The sequence below is a fragment of the Cydia pomonella genome, unplaced genomic scaffold, assembly GCF_033807575.1.
Source record: "Cydia pomonella isolate Wapato2018A unplaced genomic scaffold, ilCydPomo1 PGA_scaffold_30, whole genome shotgun sequence".
NCBI lineage: Eukaryota > Metazoa > Arthropoda > Insecta > Lepidoptera > Tortricidae > Cydia > Cydia pomonella.
Window position 1 is genome coordinate 28,023 of NW_026907865.1, and position 26,060 is coordinate 54,082.

At 42.6% G+C, this 26,060-nt stretch overlaps 1 protein-coding gene across 1 annotated transcript; it reads left to right on the plus strand.

Moving 5' to 3' along the window:
* Positions 1 to 10,306: 10,306 nt before the first annotated feature.
* LOC133533963 (uncharacterized) lies at positions 10,307 to 24,867 on the plus strand. The gene is made up of 3 exons (XM_061873052.1): positions 10,307 to 13,332; positions 18,835 to 20,298; positions 23,972 to 24,867. Exons 1-2 carry the CDS (start codon positions 12,637 to 12,639, stop codon positions 19,144 to 19,146), a joined length of 1,008 nt encoding a protein of 335 aa, XP_061729036.1. The 5' UTR covers positions 10,307 to 12,636; the 3' UTR covers positions 19,147 to 20,298; positions 23,972 to 24,867.
* The last annotated feature ends 1,193 nt before the right edge of the window (positions 24,868 to 26,060 follow it).

Genomic DNA, 26,060 nt, shown 5'->3' on the forward strand with positions numbered 1-26,060 from the left:
CTTTGGTTTCTTTGTCTCACCCTGCACCCTCTCTCTCCTCTGAGCTAACTAGGAAACCCTTGCTCCTGTCTGGAACAAGGGAGTTGTATGAGGCCACGCCCGCCCCGGCGAACGTGACCCCATCACATCTGGCGCCCAACGAAATAACTCACGTAGGAGTCTATACGGTGTCCTGGAAGGAACCGGTGCTCGAGAGAGGACAGGGGTAGTTATAAATAAATAAATAAATAAATATATATACCGTAGGGCTGCTACACCGTAGCATTACCGCATCCAGTTGGGGGGAGTGTCGCTTCCCGCCCACCCGTACATCACATCTAGCGCCCGACTAAATAACTCACGTAGGAGTCCAGACGGTATCCTGGAAGAAACCGGTGCTAGAGAAAGGACAGGGATAAAAATAAATAAATAAATACATATTTGCCATATACCGTACCGGGTATATATACCGTACACCCGCTATACGTAGCATCACCGCACCGATTCGGGGGGACTGTCGCATCCCGCCCACCCGTTCATCACATCTGGCCCACACAGAGGTACACCAGGAGTCCCGACGCTCCATCCAGGTAAATTCAACTCTCGCACTAATAACCCTTCTCCGTACAACCACTACTTACCGGTAGGTATTACAAATGCCTACAAGTTGGATATACCGACTGAAGAAACCCGAGTTGATACAAGAAGCCACGGAACGTGGCATCCCGACCGAAGACTTAACCGTAGAGGAGATACGTAAGGGCTTGGTAGAGATCCTGAATGAAGAAGAAGCCGAAAAAATGGCAGAAAACAGAGCAAAGGTAATAACAAAACTCATAAAGGAGTGGAACCTATCATTCAGTACCACAGACGACGCCGTCGAGTTCATAGAAAGGCTGGAAGAACTCATCAATGCGAGCAACATTAAGAAGGAGGAGATATTACCAGCACTACCACGCATCTTAAAAGGTAGGGCGCTGCTCTGGTACAGAAATTACGTTGAATCATTGACCAATTGGGAGCAATTTCTGCAAATATTTAAGTTATACTACTTTCCTGCTAATTATGAAGAGGATCTCATAGCCAAAATCGTCACCAGAAAGCAAAGAGTCCAGGAGAGGTTTACCGATTACGTCACAGATATACAGACACTAATGCGTAGGTACGGAAACCTCAATGAGAGAGAAAAGTTATACCGCATCCACGAGAATATGTTACAAAGCTACAAGCTATACATCAAAAGACAAGACTACAAGACCTTACCGGAGCTATTGAGACTGGGAACCGAGTATGAAAACATAAGGACACCCATATACGGTACAAAAACGTCATCAGGAGCATGGCGATACACCGCCGACGACGCCAAATCGAGTGACGACGAGCAAGCAAACAGTGAGCAAGCGACCCAAGGTAGGGACGACAGACGCCACAACAACCTGAAACCGAAACCCGAACAGGGAGAGAGTACGAGCCAAACAGTACATCCAAGGTACGACCCCAAGACCAGTTGCTGGTCCTGTGGGAAACCGGGACATAACGCAGACGCCTGCCGAGGCAGACGTCAAATATTTTGTAGTCAGTGTGGAAAACTGGGAGTACTGAGCAGAGCCTGCTGCAGAAAAGCAACCTGGAAAGGGCAGGAAAAGGTAGGAGCAGTCGACAGTCTACAGACGAGCGACAACCGCCTATACATAAATTTACGCATAATGGGAAGACGATACCGAGGCGTTATAGACACAGGCTCCACCAACTCGTACATCAATCAACAGGTATACAATGAATGTAAGAACCGCGCGTACCAGGATAAGGTAAAAACAAGAGAAATAGTACTTGCAAATGGGATCAGGACGCAAGCACACGACAACCTGTTGGTCGACATAGTAATCAAGGAGGTAACGATCCGACACTGGCTGAGAGTGTTGCCGTCAGCCACGGACATTATAATAGGAATGGACATCCTGAAACGACTTGGAATGTCAATAAAATGGCCAGGAGAGAGCCAAGACGAAGAAGATCCCGATGACAGGAATACCCAGAAAGAAAATCAGGGAAAAGGAGAAGAAAAAACCGTAGAAAGCACAGAAGAGAACAAGAACACACCGGAACCGCAACAGCAAAACCAGAATAGCACAACCACCGAATTCAGTCAACAGCAGCCAACCACACCGCTCACACAGGTACAACATAAAATAAAACCGAAGCACATAGAACCCGTAAAACAAAGATATTATCCACGAAATCCGAAGCAGCAAGAAATAATAGACAAACGCGTGATTGACATGCGTCAACAGGGCGTGATCGAGAGGTACCACAGCCCAGATAGTTTCCCCGTGGTGCTGGCAAAAAAGCCGTCAGGTTAGTACCGATCCTGTGTAGATATCCGTAAAATTAACCAGATAACCGAGAAAGATGCGTACCCGATACCACAGAGAAAGTTATACAGCAGAAGAGAAAAAGCGCTTAGCAATCCGATGGAGTATAAAGAAAACGAAGGCATTTCTAGAAGGCGACCAGTTCACCGTAGGAACGGACCAGCAAGCAATACACTGCTTGAACAGCATAAAGGACCCCACAGGTCGGTTAACCTATATAGTGTATCGAAGCGCAACTCAAAACGAGATAGCAGACGGCCTATTCAGAAATCCAGTAAGTACAGTGAGAGAACACGAATGGTACCAGGAAAAATGGCATCAGCTGACCAGGGACCCCGATGTAAGGAGGAAAAATTTACGCAAGAGCAAAGGCCCCACAGATCGAGAGAGGTACAGACACCGAAACAGAATGAAAATTATGTGTGCCAGAACAAGACCGACACCGCACACAGCAAAACCACGACATACCGAGCGCGGGTCACCTGGGCAAAAAAAAACGATAGCGAAACGTATCGCACAAAGGTATTATTGGCCTCAAATGCAACAACACGTAAAAGAGCATTAAAAAAAAAAGTGCGGGCATCAGCCACCTTGAGAAAAGGAACATGGGACCCTTAACCGACAATTTAGCGTAAGGAAAATACATATAGGAAGGAATAGAAAATGGAACTAACGCGCTACAGCATAAGGTACGAATCCGACTGAACCAGAAAATCCGAGTAAAACAAGTAAGCTATAAACAAAGGGATACCCATACATTAGAAGAGCAGAATAGAATTAAAAAAAAAAAACCACGCGCACTCGATCTACGAACGCCACCGCAAGAAGGAAAAGGGGGAGAAGAAGAATAGATAACAAAAAAAAATAGATATATACATAGTGTAGTGAAATAAAAATACAGTGCAGTGAAAGACAATACCAGTTTACCAGTAAAGTATAAACCGTGAATATAATAATAAAAAAAAAATACTATAAAAATTTTACAGATAAGTAAAAAAAAAAATACATATAAATATATAAAGTGTAGTGAAATAAATAGACAGTGCAGTGAAAGACAAAACCAATAAAAAGTATAAACCGTGAATATAATATGTGAAATAAAAGGCAACAAAATAATCATATAAAATACAAAATACCTTAAAAATATAAGTGAGATAGTAAATGCATAAAACCATAGAAGCACATAACAATAGTAAGTAGGATACATACACTGGGTAAGTACATAACAATGAAGTGAATTGGTAGCATTACGATAAGTGAACAACAATATAGTGGGAATAGTATAATAGTGTAAAAGCAATATAGTTACAATAAATAACTTTAAAAAACAAACGACGCGGGTAAAACAGAGAACATAGGCTAACAATAAATGAAGATAAATAGACACATAATTAAGATAGCAAGTATAAACGAAACATATGCATACAAAATACCGGTGCGACATAAAATAAAATGCCTCAAATTAAATAAACATACAGAAAAAAGGAATACGAATACTTAGGATAAATACAAAAATAATAGATAAATAGAATAGCATCCAGTAAATATCAATAAAAAGACAAAACAACAATAAACGAGGAGAGGTAACATCTTTCAACCATGATGTTCTAATTCGGTGATTTTTCCCAATAGGTAAAAATCTCCAGACGGGTGACGGGACTGTGATGGCGCGCGCAGCCACGCATCACAATACCACGCCACCGCCGCGTGATCTGTCCCGAGCTACCCATCGCGCCGCATGCCGGCCGCCGAGCGACTGAGAGTCGCTGCCCCCGCCCGCGCCCCGCGAGCCGCGCACTATAAAAGCCAGCGCGGTCGCCTAGATAGCAAGCAGTCGCTCTCACAGCCTTCCGCTGTGAGGACCGCTGCTCTCCCGGTACGAGCCGGCGTGTTTTCAGACGCGTTAAGGCTCCCGGTCCCTAGCCACCCTACCCTTCCTGATTCCCGTAGGCCAGTTGAGCCGGCGTGTTTACAGACGCGTTAAGGCACCTGGAGTACGTACCCTTCCTGACCCCGTAGCCCAGTCGAGCCGGCGCGTTTTCAGACGCGTGAAGGCACCTGGAGTACGTACCCCTTCCCGATTCCTTATCCCGGTTGTGCCGGCGTGTTTACAGACGCGTGAAGGCACCCGGGGTATCCACCCCTATACTATCTCGCTCCCGTCAAAACCGCCCCTTCACTCTTAGGGGATACCGATCCCAAAACTCGCGAGTAGCTTAGGGTCCGCGCCGTCCCGTAATCCCGTTGCTATAAATTAGAAGCATCCCCCGCGTCGTACCTAGCCTAGGACATCTAGATTTAAGGAACCTTTATTTAGAATAAACCGGCATAAAAGCCCGCCGATTTGTGTTACAGCATTAACTTTGGTTTCTTTGTCTCACCCTGCACCCTCTCTCTCCTCTGAGCTAACTAGGAAACCCTTGCTCCTGTCTGGAACAAGGGAGTTGTATGAGGCCACGCCCGCCCCGGCGAACGTGACCCCATCACAAGTCTTTTTACTATGAAGGGGAAACTTTTTGCGATAACTCAAAAACAGCTAAACTTATCATATCCGCTATAGTTTTCATTTAAAGTCTTTCTTAAGCTCTACTTCCACGATTTTTTTCATATTTTTTGGACCTATGGTTCAAAAGTTAGGGGGTGGGGGGACACATTTTTTTTTTGTTTCGGAGCGATTATCTCCGAATATATTCACTTTATCAAAAAATGTTTGTTGAAGACCCCTATTAGTTTTGAAAGCCCTTTCCAACAATACCCCACACTGTAGGGTTGACGCAGAAAAAAAATTCACCCCCACTTTACGTGTAGGGGAGGTACCCTCAAAAAAATTAAATTTTTAGATTTTATTGTACTACTTTGTAGGCTTTATTAATTTATATATCAATGCCGAATTTCAGCTTTCTAGCACTAACGACCATGGAGCAAAGCCTCGGACAGACAGACAGACAGACAGACAGACGGACATGGCGAAACTATAAGGGTTCCCAGTTGACTACGGAACCCTATAAATGCGCTTATTAGCAAAACAACAAGAAAAAACTGGCCACGTGCGAGTCGGACTCGCACAGGAAGGGTTCCGTACCATTATCTATAAACACGGTCACCCATCCAAGTACTGACCACGCCCGACGTTGCTTAACTTCGGTGATTGGATGAGAACCTCGAGATTGGAAATAAATATTTATTTTATTCTGTTTTTAATATTTGTTGTTATAGCGGCAACAGAAATACATACTTAATCTGTAGAATTTCAGCTCGCTAACTATCACGGTTCATGAGATACAGCCTGGTGACAGACGGACGGACGGACAGCGGAGTCTCAGTAATAGGGTCCCGTTTGACCCTTTGGGTACGGAACCCTAAAAAAGGATGGCATATATTTCTTTCAGTGAGTTCTATTGATAATTTAACAGAAATAAAAATTTAATAATTCATTTTGTTGATACAAATTAACGGTTGTCACGGAACAAAAATCTATGGAGTCTACATTAGATTTTTTTTTTAATACCATGTTGGTGGCAAACAGGCATACGGCTCACCTGGTGGCAAGCGTTCACCGTAGCCAATGAGGTCCTGAAACACCAGGGTGTCACATACGCGTTGCTGACACGTTTTTCTGTTGTTGTACATGGGTGGGCTTTTTTATGCGTCTGAAGATGTATTTACTATTTGCAAAACAACTGAAACTTTTTAAAGACATTAACATGCGAAGGGGAATAAACCATAACAATTCTATAATAGCATCTAATGTATTGAAAACATTAATTCACGTAAAAAACATAACAACAATCACAGAATTGTTGTAATAAAGTCGATGTCTAACCTGTTACTAACTGTACGTTTACATTACACTGCGAAAAAAGAAAGCTCCAAAAATAAATGTAGATCAAAAAGACAATGGACCCGGGTACGTCCTTAAACTACATCCACAAGAGAGGTATGGGTATTGTGAATATCATCTCGCTTAGTGTGGTAAGGCACAGCACAGCGGATGTCATTCCAGATCTAGAGCAGAGCCCAACTGGGGAAGTACCTCCACCTTACAGAAAACCGCAGCCAAATAACACTAGACTCTACTTATAGTGTTGTGTTCCTGCCGGTGAGTAAGGTTGCCATGCCAGAGCTCAAAGAGGGGAGGGAGGGTTGTTAGGGTCGGCAACGCGCATGTAACTCCTCTGGAGTTGCAGGCGTACATAGGCTACAGAGACTGCTTACCATCAGGCGGCCCGTATGCTTCCCTCGTTAAGCTCTGGCAACCTTACTCACCCCCTCACCTTGTTTAAGAAGAATTCCAGTGATGGGAGGATCCATGAGAACTAGAAGCGTTTGAAAATTGATAGGCCGCTGGATATTATTCGGTAATACATCGTATAACGAGCGGTTAAGTCTGTTGCAAGAAAAGAAATCGTGATCCGAAGTTCCTTCGTCAAAACAGCACTCGCATAAAGAGCTAATTTTTGCGAGGAATACAGGAGTGCAGACGTGACCCAATCGGAGACGGCAGAGTGTAGACGTAGCCTATTTACTAGCAGAATGAAAACGGAAGAACCACGGTTTATGAGGTATAATTGGTTATATGATTCCATAGTGTTTTCCAACATGGCGTCCAGAAGAAACCCATAATTCTTGGCAATCGTCCCTCAAGTCACGGCGAGCTTTAATCATTAAGTCGGATGCAAAAACCATGTTGCGAGCAGTGTTGGGCAAAAATAAATTCGAATAAGAATAAGAATAAAAACAGAAATTTTATTCTTATTCCAACACAATGGAATAAGAATAAATCCATTCCTTATTATTTTAAAATTACATGAACTGGAATAAATCATGCAATTTTTATTTTAAATGAAGAATAAAAGACGGAACGGAATATTCCATGAATGGAGTTATTCTAAATAAGGTTTTAGTGGAATAACATGTTATTTAGAATTAGAATGAAGTTTGAAGTTGTCGTTAGGTCAATCTTGCGAGTCGATTTACCTACTACCACTTCCTGACGTTCGATTTGGCCTGGTATTTGGTAGTATCTGGTGGACTTGGTGACTGTGCAATATTATGGTGCTATGAAGCTGGTCTGATGGTGGAGCCCGAAGGAACTCCTAAAGTAAACAAAATAAAGACACCGTGTTTTGGCAAACACTTTGATGTTTTATGGTTTTTCTAAACACCTGCGGCTGCCGGCCCTTCAAAAAATCTTTGAGCATGTTATTTTGCCGTTTAATAATATGAAGAAATTTTAAATAACAGGTATTTAAAAAGACCATGTAATAACTCAGTACTTAATAAAAGTTCGGTAGCAACAAGGACACTAAAAGCACCGAAGTTAATTTAGAAACATGAAAATATATCCAGTCATCATAACTTAGACAAATGTATTTTGCAGTAGCGGCGGCTCCATACAACCCGATTCCCATTCACTCGCTATTCATTTTGACGTTTATACAATGATCAACTTACGAAAACGTCATTTAACCATAAAGTATTCAATGTTTTAAAATGTCCGTTTGAAAATTTGACACTTAAACTGTATTTCATTAAGTTTACTTTTGTATGAAATACGTTACTTCTCTTGACTAAAATTATAAAGAAGCGTTATTAGCATCTACATAGAAATAGGAAAGCGAAGCGACTGACATGTCTCTGAGCATCTACCAGAGCGCATTGCATAATGTCAAACAGCTCTATATATTTTGACACATTTCTTTGGCATTGGCATTGGGCATTGGGCGTCCTCTTCTTTTAATACGTCAATGTCTTGTATATGGAGTGTGGAATTAAAAGGAGGGAAATCTCTTATGGTAAGGTTTGTTTTTTTATTCCGTAGACTAAAATGACGTTTCATATGTAAGACATGACATGAAAGTCAGTACCACATGAAATGTCATTTTAGTCTACGGAATAAAAAAACAGAATATAGAGCTGTTGCAAAAGTGTCCAGCTGTCAGCTATAAATAATTGTTCCAAATCTCTCCAGAGTAGCTAAGAACCTAGGCGTTATTGACGCAGTGAAGCGCGCTGTCTATAATTTGTTTTTTTTTTCAAGTATTCTAGGTATTGTAGCGCCACCTATTTAAGGTTTTTTTATGACACTTTTTGATACATGGAGATTCCATTCTTTACCTCCACCTTCCATATCTGATATCTTAGATACTTGACTATCTAGTATCTTGTATTTTGTATTTACATGTACATCCCTGGTAGTGATATATATACTTAATGTTCGAGTACGTACGTACGTTGGATTGCCTTACACGGCGGCAATGAATATAATAATTTTCTGTAGGTACATAAAAACACACAGTCGAACCCAGTGGAGTAGCTAGCATGAGTGGCACCCGGTGCGGAGATTGTGGGTGTCACGCTGTCACCCAAAATCAAAATTGTTCAAATATGTGACGGTCCACATCAAAAGGCACCTTAACGCGGTCGGCGCTTACGTCGCGTTGCTGCATAGTACTGAGGGCCTACCGCGAACCACGTTCGACGTGTTGCCTCCCTGTCACACTTACGTACGAATTTACGAGAGCGACAAAGAGGAAACACGTCGAACGTGGTTCGCGGTAGGCCCTCTGCATTAGTATTGGCGCGCCGCTAATAATGGCGTAAGCGCCGACCGCCTTAAGGTCCCTTTTGATATGGACTGTCACATATAATAATAATAATAATAATCCCATACCCCCGAGAGTCGGTCAGGCCCCTCTCTCCGGCTTGCCTTGATTGGCCGGCTGGAGTGAACACTGAGCAGGGGCCGCAGGACTCTCACCTCTGGCTTGCCTTTACCGGCCGTCCAGAGTGGGGTGTCAGAGCTATATGCTCGCAGGGTGGAAGTGAAATTTGCATAAGACGCGAGTTGGCACAGTGGCTGCTTACAGCCACTGGGTAGAAAGCGGCGCACACCTCTCCACACCCTGAGCCGCTCACGCAATGTTGTCCCCTTGTCGCTCCGTGCGAGCGGCCGTTTTGGGGGACCCATATTGTGAGTTGGCAAGTCACCACCTGCCCATTTTGTCGTGTTTTTAAAAACATATGATCAGGGCAGGTGCCATAGTATTCTCCATAGTCCCGGTTACCAGTTCACTTGCAACTCAACCCAATAGCCCGGTTTATTTTGGTACCCTTTTTTTACAATAGTCCTACACTAACCGGGGCTTGTCCTTGGGTGCACTGCTATAGTGTGAACAGGGATAATCGTCGGTTGGTGTCAAATTACTTTTAGAGTAAATTGTCTTATTACAAGGGACCTCTACGTGTTGGCTTCGGCCCCACGCACGCCTTCAAATGCCCGGGACCACATGGTCCCGAGAATTTGTAAGAGACATACAAATAATAATAATAAGCCCGCAGGGCAGCTTGTGGCGAGCTGTTGGGGAGTAACGACCCCACGGACCCGAGTGCTCCAGAGAGTCGGTCAGGGTCTCCGTCTCCGGCGTGTCTTCGTCGGTCGGAGTGGAACCCCAAGGGGACCCGTAGGACTCTCTGCTCTGGCTTGCCTTAATTGGCCGTCCAGAGGGGAGACGTTAGAGCTATACGCTCCAGGGGTGGAAGTGTTAAAGGGCATAACGCCGCGAGTAACTGCCGCTCACGCCGGTGTTGCGCCTGGCCGTCTTTACGATGGCGCATCAGGTGCCCATCTAGCGAGTGGCGAGTCACCGCCTGCCTTGATAACACTGTATATCACAATGTTATGGCAGGTGTCCGGAACTCTTAGCAATAGCCCAGTCTTATTTTCCACCCAAATTCAAACCATAGACCAGGACTCTTTCTATTTTTCTGCAATAGCCTCCAATGCCTGGTGAAACCGGTTTATGGGTATCTATTTATGTACACATGAATGGGTTCCAGCAGGCGTTCTACATGACATCAAAGCTCTCCAAACGGCCTCTACGTGTTGGATCTATATCCCCACGCACGCCTTATAAATGACCGGGCTTAAAAACCCGAGAGTTTGTAACGGAGATACAAATAATAATAATAATAATAAGCCTTTTATTTCCATAATGAATAACTAATCTAAGTACATATTCAACATGCATTAATTATTAAGATTTCAACATTGATTATTTAAATAAAATATAGTCTAATTATGATTAATTAATTAAAAAAAAAATCAGTTCCATGCAGAAATCAAGTTTCATTAACTACATATATGTATTATATAAATTATTTTTTTTCTATCACTATAATAATTATGTCGAAGCAGATATGATCAAAAATTCGAAATTACTAAATTGAATTATTAAAATTATTTACTGTTTTTTTTTTCAATATGGACCCCTCAACGGGTAAAGGCCTCCTCCATTTTGCTCCACGCCTGTCTATCCTGTGCTTGTGTGATCCAGTCTTCGCCGGCTTTTCTTATAATATCGTCGATCCATTTTTCCCTCGGTTTACCTCTTTTCTTTTTATTTGCTGGTCCTTGCCAAGTAGTTATTCGCTTTGTCCATTTTTGTTTGTCCATGCGTGCTATATGACCGGCCCATTTCCATTTTAGTTTTTGAGAGTGTTCCAAAGTATCTATTATTTTAGTGGTTTTTCTTATTTCAGTGTTTCTTTTTCTGTGTTTTAATCTTATATTTAGTACACTCCGTTCCATTGCTCTCTGACTTACTTGTATTTTATTTTTAATTTTTTTATTATAGATCCACCTTTGGCAGCCGTACGTCAGACAAGGTAGTAAACAAGAATCGATAACTTTTTTCTTGAGCTTCATAGGGAGCTTTGATTTTAGGGTTTCTTTATTGCTCCAAAATTTATTCCATGTTATGTTAACCCTTCTTTTGACCTCCTCTTCGATTCTTGTCGCAGAGAATGACACCTGTTGGCCTAAGTAAACATAGCTTTGAACGTATTCTAGTGTGTTGTTGTTAACACTTATTGGTATTTTATGGTGGTTCGTTAGTACTTTGGTCTTGGTAATATTTAATTATAAGCCGATCTTACTGCTTGCCTCATTAAGGTCATTAATCATTCTTTGTAATTGCGATGCTGTTTCAGAAAATAGTATTATGTCATCAGCAAAGCGGAGATTACTGAGAAATGTCCCATTTATATTTAATCCTTTTCTGTCTGACTGTCACATATATAAAATGGGAATGGGATATCCCATAGCCCAGAATTTAGCCGATTAGTCTAGCTCATTTTAGATCTCATGAACTCTCAATAGTCCTTACACCCTGGCTGGTGTTGCCTCTGCGTGCATTTTAAGATGACATGGGCAAGGGCAACACCCGCTCGGTGTAACCCTTACATTTCATAAGTGTCAAAAGGGACTCTACGTGTTGGCTTCAGCTCCACGCACGCCTCCCAATTGTCTGGATCCCTATTATCCCGCGATGGGAAAGACATAAAATAAGCAAAAAACGGAACCCTTATGGATTCGTCATGTCTGTCTGTCTGTCCGTCCGTGTCACAGCGACTTTCTTCCGAAACTATAAAAAGTATACTGTTGAAACTTGGTAATTAGATGTATTTTGTGAACCGCATTAAGATTTTCACACAAAAATAAAAAAAAAATTTTTTTGGGGGTTCCCCATATTTAGAACTGAAACTCAATTTTTTTTCATCAAACCCATACGTGTGGGGTATTTATGGATAGGTCTTCAAAAATGATATTGAGGTTTCTAATATAATTTTTTTCTAAACTGAACAGTTTGCGCGAGAGACACTTCCAAAGTGGTAAAATGTGTGTGTTAAGTTTTTTTTTTTTTACTTTATTAGGTACACTAAACGGATATCATGGGAAACGCTGTGGGAAACATGCATGCACATCAGGCGCGGATACAAGATTTGGCTTAGGGGGGGGCCATTTTGAGAAAATCATATATTTTTGGTAAAAAATAAAATTTACTCAATTTAGTAATGTGAGAGCCAGGGTTTTAGGGGGGGGGGCATTGCCCCTATGGCCCCCTCCTTGTATCCGCGCCTGATGCACATTATGGCTTAATGAAAACTTTTTACAAAACAAGAAAACCGACTTCAAAAAGGATAAAATAAAATATTATCTTGCATCCTAATGCAACCAACTGCAAATAATATACAACATGCAATATACCAACTGATATGTTTGATTAGAAGTGGTGTCGGTCGGTGGCGGTCAGTACGGAATATTTGATTATATCCTTTTTGAAGTCGGTTTCCTTTTATTGTAAAAAGTTTTCATTAAGCCATAATGTGCATACATGTTTCCCATGATCGGTCGGTAGATAGATCGCTTACAGTACGCACGTCTCCTATTTTACGTCAGGGCTGTCCAATCTGTCCACGCAGGGGTCGCTTTAATTAAATCAACATGTTTTTGTGCGCGCGGTGTGACAACAGTACCTCGGACGGACCAACCTGTGCCTTGTGCAAGCGTCAATTTGACTTTCCGTGTTCCGGTATCTCAGAGACCTATTTCAGGAAACTCGGTGCGCGGAGGGGTTCTTGGCGCTGCTCTGATTGTGTGAATAATCCATCCTCCAGTAACAATGACCCGCAACTGGTGGCACAGCTCGACGAAATGAAAGATACATTAAATACCATCAAACGGCAACTGGAGCCCCTTGCCTCTCTTGTCGAGGACGTGAAGACCATCAAGGCTGACATTTCACACTTAAAGGATTCTGTGGAGTTAGCACACAGTTCAGTTGGTAAAGTCTCAAACTCCCTTGAACGCCTTGACGATAGGGTAAAAACCTTGGAACATGAAATTAACAACTTAAAAAAAATGCAAGATGAGGTCTCAAAGATGAATGAAGACATGCAGGAGAAAGAGCAGTGGGCCCGTGCAAATAATGTAGAAATAAAAGGCATACCGATGAAGAGCTCCGAAAATCTCTACGAGCTTGTGTCTCAGGTTTCTCAAGTGATAGGATGTCAAGTTCGACGAGAAGATATTAATTACATTGCTCGCGTCCCAAATCTTCACGAGAAGACAGTTAAAAATATTATTATGGCTGTGGGATGCGTAGTAACGCAGTACTTCACCACTTTATTCACTTACTTGAGATAGGTACTAGCTCTGGGTGTAGAAAGCAAACAAGCTAGATAAGTTTTGCAGCTTTAATCTTGAGCACACACATGCGTAAGCGATAGATCCGAAGCGTAGTATACAGAAGGAGAAATAGCAAGCGATAGGCACTTAAAAACTATAAAGCGCGAGCTAAATGCACGGAAACGCGATTGCAGTGCAATTGCGCGGCGCAGCGACATGCACTTCGCGTCAAGGCGGCTGATGGACTGTCGAGCGTGGCTCGCGGGGCACTGCGCGGGCGCAGGGGCGGCCGGCTGAGAACCGGTCGGCCGTGAGCCCAGTTATGCAGTCGTTGCGCGCGCTCGCTGTTAAAATTATCTACTAATAAGAAGGGATTTGTTTGTCCGCTTCAACATACAAAATATGTAACATTAACATTTGATCTTTGATTTAATTGTACATAGTTCATCGTTTATATAAATTAATTAATTGTAATAAGTTAAATCAGTTTATGTAAATAGGTTAAAAGGTAAAATGCGTGATATAATAATTAACAATTAAAATGACTATAGATAGCAATTAAGTATCTGACTTAATTAGGCTAATTAATAAATTCATTGGATACAACATTAGAATGATCTGATATAAATAATTTGGAAAATTAATTTGACTGTAAAATTGTAAAAACATAAAATTGCTAAATGTATATAAAAGAGTATAAACATAAAATCATTAAGAAATACATAAAACATTCGGCTTACGCCCACATCACCCCCCTCCAGAGACCGGCTAAGGGCGATAATAGTCAGGAAAATGAACTACACGTCCTGAACGTGTACGTTTGACGACATTTTCCCCATTCAAAGTTGAACCAGTGGTGGTTGTATTGTGGGAGTTGTTATGTGTTTGTGTTTTATGTGTTGTATGATTGGTATGTGTGTCGTGAAGTATGTAGGCTGGCTTTATCCGGTCTACAGATACTGTCACAGACTTACCATTAATGAGTAGAGTGAACACTTTTGGACCTCTCTGAAGGACCTTATAGGGACCCGTGTAAGCTGGCTTCAACGACTTGCAAAGAGTATCGTCTCTCAGAAATACATGCGAAGACGTTGCTAGGTCGTTGAAAATGAATGTACGACGCTGACTTACGTGACGGGAAGCTGGTGTCGGGTGCAAGTTCTTCGTAAACGTGCGAAGCCGAGACAAGTAGTCCGTCACATCAGGAAATGGGTCAGCCCCTGGGTTGAAAAATTCACCAGGCATACGTAAGGGCTGTCCGTAGACGAGCTCCGCAGAAGAGGCTTGGAGGTCTTCCTTGAAGGCGTTCCTTACGCCTAATAACACCAGTGGGAGTGATTCAACCCAGGTGGTGCCGGCGTGACACGTAATGGCGGCCTTGAGCTGGCGATGGAACCGTTCCACCATACCATTACACTTAGCGTGGTAAGCAGTGGTACGCTTATGTACAAACCCTGCCAGCTCGGACAGCTTCTTAAAAAGTGCAGACTCGAATTGTCGACCTCTGTCAGTCACAATATCCACCGGGCATCCGAAGCGAGCTATCCAGCCATGCAGCAGAGCATGTGCAACGGTATCGGCGGTCATGTCCTGTATTGGGATTGCTTCAGGCCACCGCGTAAATCGGTCAATGGCGGTGAGGCAGTACTTGAAACCCTGACAAAGTGGAAGCGGTCCGATCAGGTCGATATGAATGTTCAGAAACCTGCCTTTGGGAACGTCAAATGATGACAGTGGCGTGGAGACGTGTCGAGTGACCTTCGAACGCTGGCAAGCCAAACAGTTCCGAGTCCATTCTCGACAATCTCTCCTGACCCCAGGCCAAACATACCTGTCAGCCACGAGCTTCGCAGATGCATTCGCACCTGGATGGCTAAACGAATGGAGGCTTTCGAAGACCTGACGCCTTAATTCTGCTGGAACGTACGGTCTAGCAGTTGAGGGACTCCCACTTTCATCGCAGTACAGCTCAGCACCTGTCCCAGGTACTTGGACTTTAGCGAGGCGTAACGAGTTATCACCGCTCAGCAGCTGCTCCAACTCCGGGTCGTTGCCTTGGGCTGCAGCCAGCCTGTTCACGTCTACCGGTGGCGTGATCTCCTCGACCCTAAAGAGAGTGTCAGCCACGACATTGTCCTTACCTGAGATGTGCCTGATGTCTGTGCTGAACTGCGATATGAAGTCCAGGTGACGGAATTGCCTGGGCGAGCAATTCTCCTTACGAGAATGGAACGCAAAACATAACGGCTTATGGTCTGTGTAGATGGTGAAGTCGCGGGCCTCGACCATGTGCCGGAAATACTTGATCGCCTCATAAATCGCAAGGAGTTCGCGATCGTACGGCGAGTATTTCTGCTGGGCAGGACTCAGCTTACGCGAGAAGAATGCTAGCGGCTCCCAGCCCTTCTCCTCGTTGAACTGTTGTAAAACCGCGCCCATAGCCACATCTGATGCATCTGTAACTATGCAGAGCTTCGCCTGTGCATCTGGATGAGCCAAAAGAGCAGCCTGGCTCAAGTCCTGCTTACAGCGATCGAACGCCTCGTGCTCTGCTGATGTAAAGTGAACCGGGTGCGAAGCCTTTACCGAACCCGCTAAAAGAGCGTTCAGAGGAGCCTGACTCTGAGCAGCACTGGGTACGAACCTGCGATAAAAGTTCAACATACCCAGAAAACGCCTAAGCTCTCGCACGTTCTTGGGTGCAGGAAAGTCCTTGATTGCGTCGACCTTGGCAGGGAGGGGCTTGGTGCCCTCAGCAGAGATACGGTACCCTAAGAATGTTACCTCTGCAGCACCGAAGACGCACTTGGCAGTGTTAATGACCATGCCATACTCCTGCAACCGGGTGAACAGCTGACGAAGATGGGCTTCATGGGTCTTCTCATCCTTCGAGAAGACTAAGAAGTCGTCCAGATAGCTGTAACAAAAGTCAAGTCCCCGCAACATCTCATCAACGAAGCGCTGGAACGTCTGCCCGGCATTTCGAAGCCCGAACGTCATGAACGGAAATTCGAAAAGACCGAACGGCGTTGTTATGGCGGTCTTCGGGATGTCTTCAGGGTTGACGGGAATCTGGTTATAGGCCTTAACAAGGTCAATGGTTGAAAACACGCGGCAGCCTGTGATGCTTTGTGTAAAATCCTGGATATGGCGAATAGGATACCTATCAGGTACTGTTCGCGCATTCAGCATCCTATAATCGCCGCAGGGTCTCCAACCATTGTCCTTTTTAGGGGCCAAGTGTAGTGGAGAAGCCCAAGGGGACTCGGAGGGTCTGGCTATGCCACTAGCGAGCATAGAAGAGAACTCCTCCTTGGCGATTTTCAGTTTGTCAGGAGCCAACCTACGAGGTGCACTGAAAACTGGGGGTCCAGGTGTAGTCCGGATGTGGTGTAGTGTACTGTGTTTAATTATGCGGTGTATGCCAGATGGGCGTGTGATGTCGGGAAATTCACGTAGTATAGTGTGGTAAACAGACTCACCAGTTACAACTTTGATTGAGGCAATGTCGTCAGACAGCCGGGCAGGCAAACCCGCGGTCGAAAGTAGTGTATTGCCATCCATGAGTCGATGTTCCCTGCAATTGACAATAAGATTGTAATGAATTAAAAAGTCAACACCTATTATCGCCCTTGTTACATCCGCAACAACAAATCGCCAGACAAAGTCACGGCGCAAACCTATACTAAGCACTAGATGCACGTAACCGTACGTGTTTATCACTGTGCCGTTAGCGGCGCACAAATTGTAGTTCGTCGGCTGTCTGCGATCTTTTAATAAATTACGCGGAAAAACACACAAATCACTACCTGTGTCCACGAGGAATGTGATCTTTGACCTAGAGTCCACGATGAATAAGCGACCTTTGCTAGGGCAGCCGCTCGCCGCCATCACCGACTGCCCGATGCATTTCCCGACTGGTAATCACAAGGCTTGATGCATCTCTTAGCCTGCTCCCCAAACTTGTGATGGTACCAGCAGGTAGGGAACTTCCGGTAGTTGGAGTTGGACCTCTTGGACGCTGAACGCTGCCTGGTGTGACTCGATGACCTTCCTCTGGGCCGGGACATTCGACCGACCTTAGCATCCAGCGCCTGCATCCGCCTGCTCAGTTCCGCAATCTGCAGCATCAGGGGTTCCGACGACGTGGAGGGTAGCGCTGCTGCTGCCACCTGCGGGGCGGGCGCGACAACGTCATGAAGGCGATCGGCGAGCTCCGCCAAGTCCTCCAGGGATGATTTTAGTTGCGACGCAACAATATCCTGCGTCCGTTGTGGTAGCCGGTTGACCCAGATGGAACGTAGGAAGTCCTCAGGAAGTCCAGGTCCTGCCAGGTGCTGAAGGTGTCGAAGAAACTGTGAAGGTTTCCTGTCTCCAAGCTCTTCAAGATTCAGGACCTGCTGAACCTTCCTCTCGCGCGACGCAGAAAGCCGCTTAATCAGCTCAGTCTTCAGCTTTCCATATTTGTCCTCCTCCGGCGGCGATGTAATGATATCTTCGACCTCCGCCGCATATTGAGGTTCAAGCTGCGCCATGGCATAATAAAATTTTGTCTCGTCGGTCGTTACTCGAGATAAACGAAATTGCCCTTCCAGCTGCGCAAACCATAGCGCAGGTTTGTCAGGATAAAACGGTGGCACCTTGACGCCAACCCGAAATGATTCGGCCGTTAACTGCTCGGCGCCATTTTGTAACGGTACCTCTTTGTCCGGTTCAGTGCCACTACCGCTTGCCATTTTGAGGTGTTTAACAGGGTGTCACCAATGTGGGATGCGTAGTAACGCAGTACTTCACCACTTTATTCACTTACTTGAGATAGGTACTAGCTCTGGGTGTAGAAAGCAAACAAGCTAGATAAGTTTTGCAGCTTTAATCTTGAGCACACACATGCGTAAGCGATAGATCCGAAGCGTAGTATACAGAAGGAGAAATAGCAAGCGATACGCACTTAAAAACTATAAAGCGCGAGCTAAATGCACGGAAACGCGATTGCAGTGCAATTGCGCGGCGCGACATGCACTTCGCGTCAAGGCGGCTGATGGACTGTCGAGCGTGGCTCGCGGGGCACTGCGCGGGCGCAGGGGCGGCCGGCTGAGAACCGGTCGGCCGTGAGCCCAGTTATGCAGTCGTTGCGCGCGCTCGCTGTTAAAATTATCTACTAATAAGAAGGGATTTGTTTGTCCGCTTCAACATACAAAATATGTAACATTAACATTTGATCTTTGATTTAATTGTACATAGTTCATCGTTTATATAAATTAATTAATTGTAATAAGTTAAATCAGTTTATGTAAATAGGTTAAAAGGTAAAATGCGTGATATAATAATTAACAATTAAAATGACTATAGATAGCAATTAAGTATCTGACTTAATTAGGCTAATTAATAAATTCATTGGATACAACATTAGAATGATCTGATATAAATAATTTGGAAAATTAATTTGACTGTAAAATTGTAAAAACATAAAATTGCTAAATGTATATAAAAGAGTATAAACATAAAATCATTAAGAAATACATAAAACATTCGGCTTACGCCCACATGGCATTTAATAATCGATTCACTAAAGAAAACTACATAGCTGCATCTCGTAGGCATGGCAGTCTCTCCCTTAAAGATATAGGATACCATGGAGATGGGAAGATATACGTGAATGACCATCTCACTCTTCACAATAAAGCGCTGCTGAGGGAGGCAAAAATACTAGCAAAAGAAAAAAACTGCAAGTATATCTGGACCAGACACTGCAAAATTCTAGCTCGAAAAACGGACACTTCACCAATCTTTCGTATAAAAGTGAAGCAAGACCTTCTGAAAATATAAATTACTCTAATGTTCACTCGATACTATTATTAATACTTAGTGGCACTCATTTTTTTGTTTACTGTTTTATGTGTATTCACTTAGCGGCCCTGCGGTTGGGGAGCACTAGCTGTAACGGGTATGTCTTTGTGTGCATTATCGCTTGAATTCCTTATCGCTCGCCGGTTCATTCAGTCTCGGTCCAACCCTTTTGTTGGATGTATTGTTGTGAACCCTATTGAAATGACCTTAGAGCTCATTATATTTATATTGCTGTGTAATTTGGGAGCTAAATCGCTTGCAGTAAATCATAATTGTATTTACAATTCGTTCTCAGTACCGGGCTTAAATATTTTTAAAACTTATTTAAAGTGTACCCTACTTATACTCCCGAAAGAAGCAAATCAGTTGAAATATATTATTTATAACGCGTATTGTACTTGTATTATGAAGTGTATATTTGTTATTAATTTGCGCATGCATTTAGCGATAGTTAATTCTGTACGACATAACATCTATTTTACTTATAGTCTTCATTTTCCGGTCATAATTTAAACATATACTACCAGAATACTAGAGGATTGCGCACTAAAACTAACTCATTTAAAAGAAATATTCAATTGAACACTTATGACGTCATATCATTAACGGAGACATGGCTATTCGACGGGATTAGTAATAGTGAATTGTTCGATGATCGATACCTTGTATGGCGAGTAGATAGGGACTACAGTCGCACTAACCAACGGTACGGAGGCGGAGTTCTGTTGGCGGTTCGGAAAGAGTTCACCACTCACGGGCGACCTGAGTGGCACTCCTCGGCGGAAGATGTCTGGGTCACAATACTAACAGGTTCGCGTAACAATCGTTTGAATATTAATATATGTACATTGTACTTATGCTCAGAAAACAATGGTAACTCTTTTAATACCCAATTGCACAATTTTACAAACAAACTAAATGACATAATGATATCTGCTCCAAATGATATATTTGTCATATTAGGAGATTTCAATTTACCTAATATAGATTGGCATTTACTCCCCGATGGCCTTATCGAACCACGTGGGCTGGCCGGAGAAACTCAAGTATTTTTCTTTGATACCCTTAATCAACACAATTTGGACCAGTTCAACTCAGTACATAATGTTAATAACAGAATCTTAGACTTTAGTGGGGTCGTTATAGGACAATACCAATATTTTTTTCATTAAAGCATGAGACTTGGCACACTTGTTACTAAGGTGGACCAGAGTCGAAAACGCCCGGGAGGCAGCGGGAGACACCCCTCTAGGGGGAGGGGGAGGGGGTGAAGTTTTCCTACGCCGCGCGCACTGTTGGTCGTTATAACTACTAAACTATAGCTACTAGGGCAAGTGTGGTATCATTTTCGGATAAATAAAAGATGGTCAATCATTTTCTAAAACAAAAAAAACACCTTTACATAGAAAAAAATTGAAATACGGCCCAAAATCTAAAATCTTTTGAGTAAAAAAAATCTTTCAAGGTCAATAAATGTTTAATGATTACCGATATCGGATTAAAAAAAATATATTTAAAAAGGCGCATTAATATAGATTCCAAAAATATAAGTAACATTGCAAATATTTAAGAAAAAAATTGTTTAAAAAAATATAGAACACCGGGCGGCAGAGTCGTAAAAAATTCTTAGCCAATTATGAACATCAAAAATGAGTTTTATAGGTTGCTAGTGTCCTGTAAGCTGTAACTAATAAGGATGGAGTTTTCATTAGATATAGTATATCATCATATCAGTTCATATATATGTCCCCACCGAGGGGCTCGAGCCTACCCTGCATTAGGGTGATCGGGCCTTAGTCGATCACGCGAGCCCAGTGCGGGTTGGTCGACTTCACACACAAGCTTCGAGTTTCCTCGCAGCCGTGTGCAGGTTTCCTCACGATGTTTTCCTTCACCGTAAGAGCGTCGAATAAACGTACATATGAAATCGAGATTCGAAAACACATTGGTATGCGGCCAGGATTCGAACCACGACCTCCCGCACAGGAGGTAGCGGTCTTAAGCATTACGCCACCGACGCTCTCTATATATAGTATATAGCTCAATTTTAATAATTATTTGATAGAAGACATTTTTTATCGTGTGTATAAGCATATTTAAACTTATGGCTCAGCTGGGCACGATTTCAAGTGACCCAAAATCTATAAAGAAATTAAACAAACAGTATAGAATTTTACTTAAAAATGTTTATTATTTACATTGTCCCCCACAATCGCAAAGCTCCGTGCACTTAAGTTGCCGCTGAAAGCACCGGCACCTCGAGCCGCCGCACCTCTTTTTGCATCTGCACCGGATCATTTCCAGGCATGCATCTGCAGCTACGGGCAAGTCTGTCCATGTAGGTTGCCAGCTTTCACTGACTTTTCTCCATCCCCAGTTAGATGGATAGGGAAGATTTTGATTCGGTGACATCTGACCCCATACATGGACTGCTTGGAACACTGCCCGCAGGAAATGCTGGTATAGAGCAGCTTTCGTCGGAGGTATATTCTCCAATTGGCGGTCTTTTTTCGAGAATAGGTGCTTTCGGGCTTCGTTTACGGTTGTAACTGGCTCTAAAACAAAACAAAAAAATTAGTTACTAGACTATTTTATTGTATTGCTAGTTTTAAAAAGTGCTTATTACCTGTCATATAAAATGACGACAAACTTTTCGATTACTGTAAACGCCTCGCTAGTACTCCCCTCATATGCTGCCAGAAACCCTTCTGTGGCATTGGGAAATGCGTTCCATGCATCTATTGCACTTTTTTTTCCTTTCTCGTTAAAATAGGACACAGTATCACAACCTGTGAAGGCATGGAACAGGGGTAGGACTTTCGCTTTTTGTGGCCCTGTAAAAGAAAATAATATGTTTTATATAGCCCGCCTAGTACCTGAGCTAGAAGAGCTGTGGGTACACGTAGGTACTGGTAAACACCACCAGTACCTTCCTTGTCACGAAATAGCAAAAACTCTAGGTAAAAAATAATTATAAATTGTATTTATCTACGTTACGCCCTAGCCACTAGCTAGAATAGAATAGAATGCACTGAGACTATAACGCTTGGCGGGCTATATAAAACATATTATTTTCTTTTACAGGGCCACAAAAAGCGAAAGTCCTCCCCCTGTTCCATGCCTTCACAGGTTGTGATACTGTGTCCTATTTTAACGGGAAAGGAAAAAAAAGTGCAATAGATGCATGGAACGCATTTCCCAATGCCACAGAAGGGTTTCTGGCAGCATATGAACGGAGTACTAGCGAGGCGTTTACAGTAATCGAAAAGTTTGTCGTCATTTTATATGACAGGTAATAAGCACTTTTTAAAACTAGCAATACAATAAAATAGTCTAGTAACTAATTTTTTTGTTTTGTTTTAGAGCCAGTTACAACCGTAAACGAAGCCCGAAAGCACCTATTCTCGAAAAAAGACCGCCAATTGGAGAATATACCTCCGACGAAAGCTGCTCTATACCAGCATTTCCTGCGGGCAGTGTTCCAAGCAGTCCATGTATGGGGTCAGATGTCACCGAATCAAAATCTTCCCTATCCATCTAACTGGGGATGGAGAAAAGTCAGTGAAAGCTGGCAACCTACATGGACAGACTTGCCCGTAGCTGCAGATGCATGCCTGGAAATGATCCGGTGCAGATGCAATAAGAGGTGCGGCGGCTCGAGGTGCCGGTGCTTTCAGCGGCAACTTAAGTGCACGGAGCTTTGCGATTGTGGGGGACAATGTAAATAATAAACATTTTTAAGTAAAATTCTATACTGTTTGTTTAATTTCTTTATAGATTTTGGGTCACTTGAAATCGTGCCCAGCTGAGCCATAAGTTTAAATATGCTTATACACACGATAAAAAATGTCTTCTATCAAATAATTATTAAAATTGAGCTATATACTATATATAGAGAGCGTCGGTGGCGTAATGCTTAAGACCGCTACCTCCTGTGCGGGAGGTCGTGGTTCGAATCCTGGCCGCATACCAATGTGTTTTCGAATCTCGATTTCATATGTACGTTTATTCGACGCTCTTACGGTGAAGGAAAACATCGTGAGGAAACCTGCACACGGCTGCGAGGAAACTCGAAGCTTGTGTGTGAAGTCGACCAACCCGCACTGGGCTCGCGTGATCGACTAAGGCCCGATCACCCTAATGCAGGGTAGGCTCGAGCCCCTCGGTGGGGACATATATGAGCTGATATGATGATATACTATATCTAATGAAAACTCCAACCTTATTAGTTACAGCTTACAGGACACTAGCAACCTATAAAACTCGTTTTTGATGTTCATAATTGGCTAAGAATTTTTTACGACTCTGCCGCGCGGTGTTCTGTATTTTTTTAAACAATTTTTTTCTTAAATATTTGCAATGTTACTTATATTTTTGGAATCTGTATTAATGCGCCTTTTTAAATATATATTTTTTAATCCGATATCGGTAATCATTAAAAATTTATTGTCCTTGAAAGATTTTTTTTACTCAAAAGATTTTAGATTTTGGGCCGTATTTCAATTTTTTTCTATGTAAAGGTGTTTTTTTTGTTTTAGAAAATGATTGACCATCTTTTATTTATCCGAAAATGATACCACACTTGCCCTAGTAGCTATAGTTTAGTAGTTATAACGACCAACAGTGCGCGCGGCGTAGGAAAACTTCACCCCCTCCCCCTCCCCCCTAGAGGGGTGTCTCTCGCTGCCTCCCGGGTGTTTTCGACTCTGGTCCACCTTAGTAACAAGTGTGCCAAGTCTCATGCTTTAATGAGAAAAATATTGGTTCCCATACATTGAGTGCACCTAAAAACCCCACTACTTAGCGTTCTCGAACGAACCGCTTCTAATAGATCCCTGTCTCTGTCCCCTTGCTGAACCTGAGGACGCTCACCACAAGTCTTTGACATTACAACTGTGCTTAATTACCTCGACACCCCTTGCGTCTAATACAAGACAAGTATATAATTACAAAATAGGCAATTACGAAAAGATACGCGCCGAGCTAAATATTTTAAACTGGGATACAATTCTTAATGATGGGTCTTTGGATGACGCCTTATCGGTTTTTAATTCAACTATTTACAATTTAAGAGATAAATTTATACCTCATAAAATTGTTTTCCCAAATAAGTATCCTCAGTGGTTTAGTCCGGCTTTAAAAAAAGTGTTGAAAGAAAAACATAAGTACTTTCAGAAATATAAAAAGTATGGCTGCCTTTCTGATTTACAAACTTTTTCATTACTTAGACGGAGAGCTAAAATGTTAGAGGAGACTTGTTACAAAAACTATATCAGCAGAGTCGAAAACGCGGTTGTAGATAACCCAAAATATTTTTGGTCATACACTAAATCGCTCAGTAAAGGATCTCAGAGTCTCCCAGCTGTTATGAAATATGATTCTACTCAAGCCGATACTGGTGAATCTGTTTGCAATTTATTTGCCGATTATTTCAAAACTACCTTTCTCTGCAGTAGCTCAAGTGGCGTTCAACCTATGATTGAACCTACCGCTACTAGCACTAGCATATGCGACATTGAAATTAACTCTAACGAAGTCCTTAAACTGTTAAAGTCTGTTGATCTTAACAAAGGGGCAGGTCCCGACTTTATACCGCCTATCTTAATTTCAAATTGTGCTGAAAGTCTCGTTAATCCCCTCTGTGTTATTTTCCGTCGATCCCTGGCTGAAGGCACTGTCCCTAGAATCTGGAAATCTGCCTTTGTTAAGGAGTGCATAAGTCTGGTGACCGTTCTAACATAAAAAATTATAGACCTATATCGAAGTTATGTATTTTTGCTAAAATACTAGAAAAAATCGTCCATAGCCAAGTTTTTTCATCTCTTAAAATATCTTTTATCACCGAACAACATGGGTTTGTTAAAAATAAGTCTACAGAGTCCAATTTATTAATATTTTGTGATTATACTTCACGTAACATGGAGTCTGGTGGCCAAGTAGACACCATATATACTGATTTCAGTAAAGCGTTCGACAGAATAGACCATCATATACTAATTCAGAAGCTATTAAATTGCGGCATCCACGGAAATCTTTTTAGATGGTTCACTTCTTATGTGCAAAATAGATCTCAATCGGTTGCAATAAACGGTTTTACTTCATCCTGGTTTGGCATTCCTTCCGGTGTGCCGCAAGGTTCTTTGTTAGGTCCTTTACTATTTGTCATTTTCATCAACGATATCCACTGTATTTTTAAACACTCTCATTTTCTTCTTTATGCTGATGACACTAAAATATATAGAGCTGTTAAGAATGTTAACGACTGTTTGTTATTACAGGATGACCTAAATAGATTTTCTAAATACTGTATCGAAAACAGATTAGACCTAAATGTTGCAAAGTGTCATACCATGTCGTTTACTCGCAAACCCAACCCAATCTTGTTCAACTACACACTTAATTCGACTAGCATCGCCAATTCACATTCAACCAGAGATTTAGGTATTTATCAAGACCCCAAGCTTCTATTTGATAACCATATAAACAAAATAGTACAGAAAGCCTCCAGGTCTCTAGGCTTTATCATGAGATCAACATCAAAATTTAAAAAAGTAAAGCCTATAAAAGTATTATACTGCTCGTTTGTGCGATCTATCCTCGAATATGTATCCGTTGTGTGGAATCCTTGTTACGACATCTACATTAAACGAATTGAGTCCATTCAAAGAAAGTTTTTAAAATTCCTTCAATTCAAATCTAAAACTACAGACCTGTGTTATCGTGATAGGTGCGTAAGACACCATTTTCTTCCCCTAGATTTGAGAAGAAAAATCACTGACTTAGTCTACTTAACTAAAATCTTAAACGGATCTGTCGATAGCCCGGAACTGGTTATGAATATTAGTTTTCGTATCCCCAGAGCTTCTTCTAGACACTACCGACCTTTGTCACTT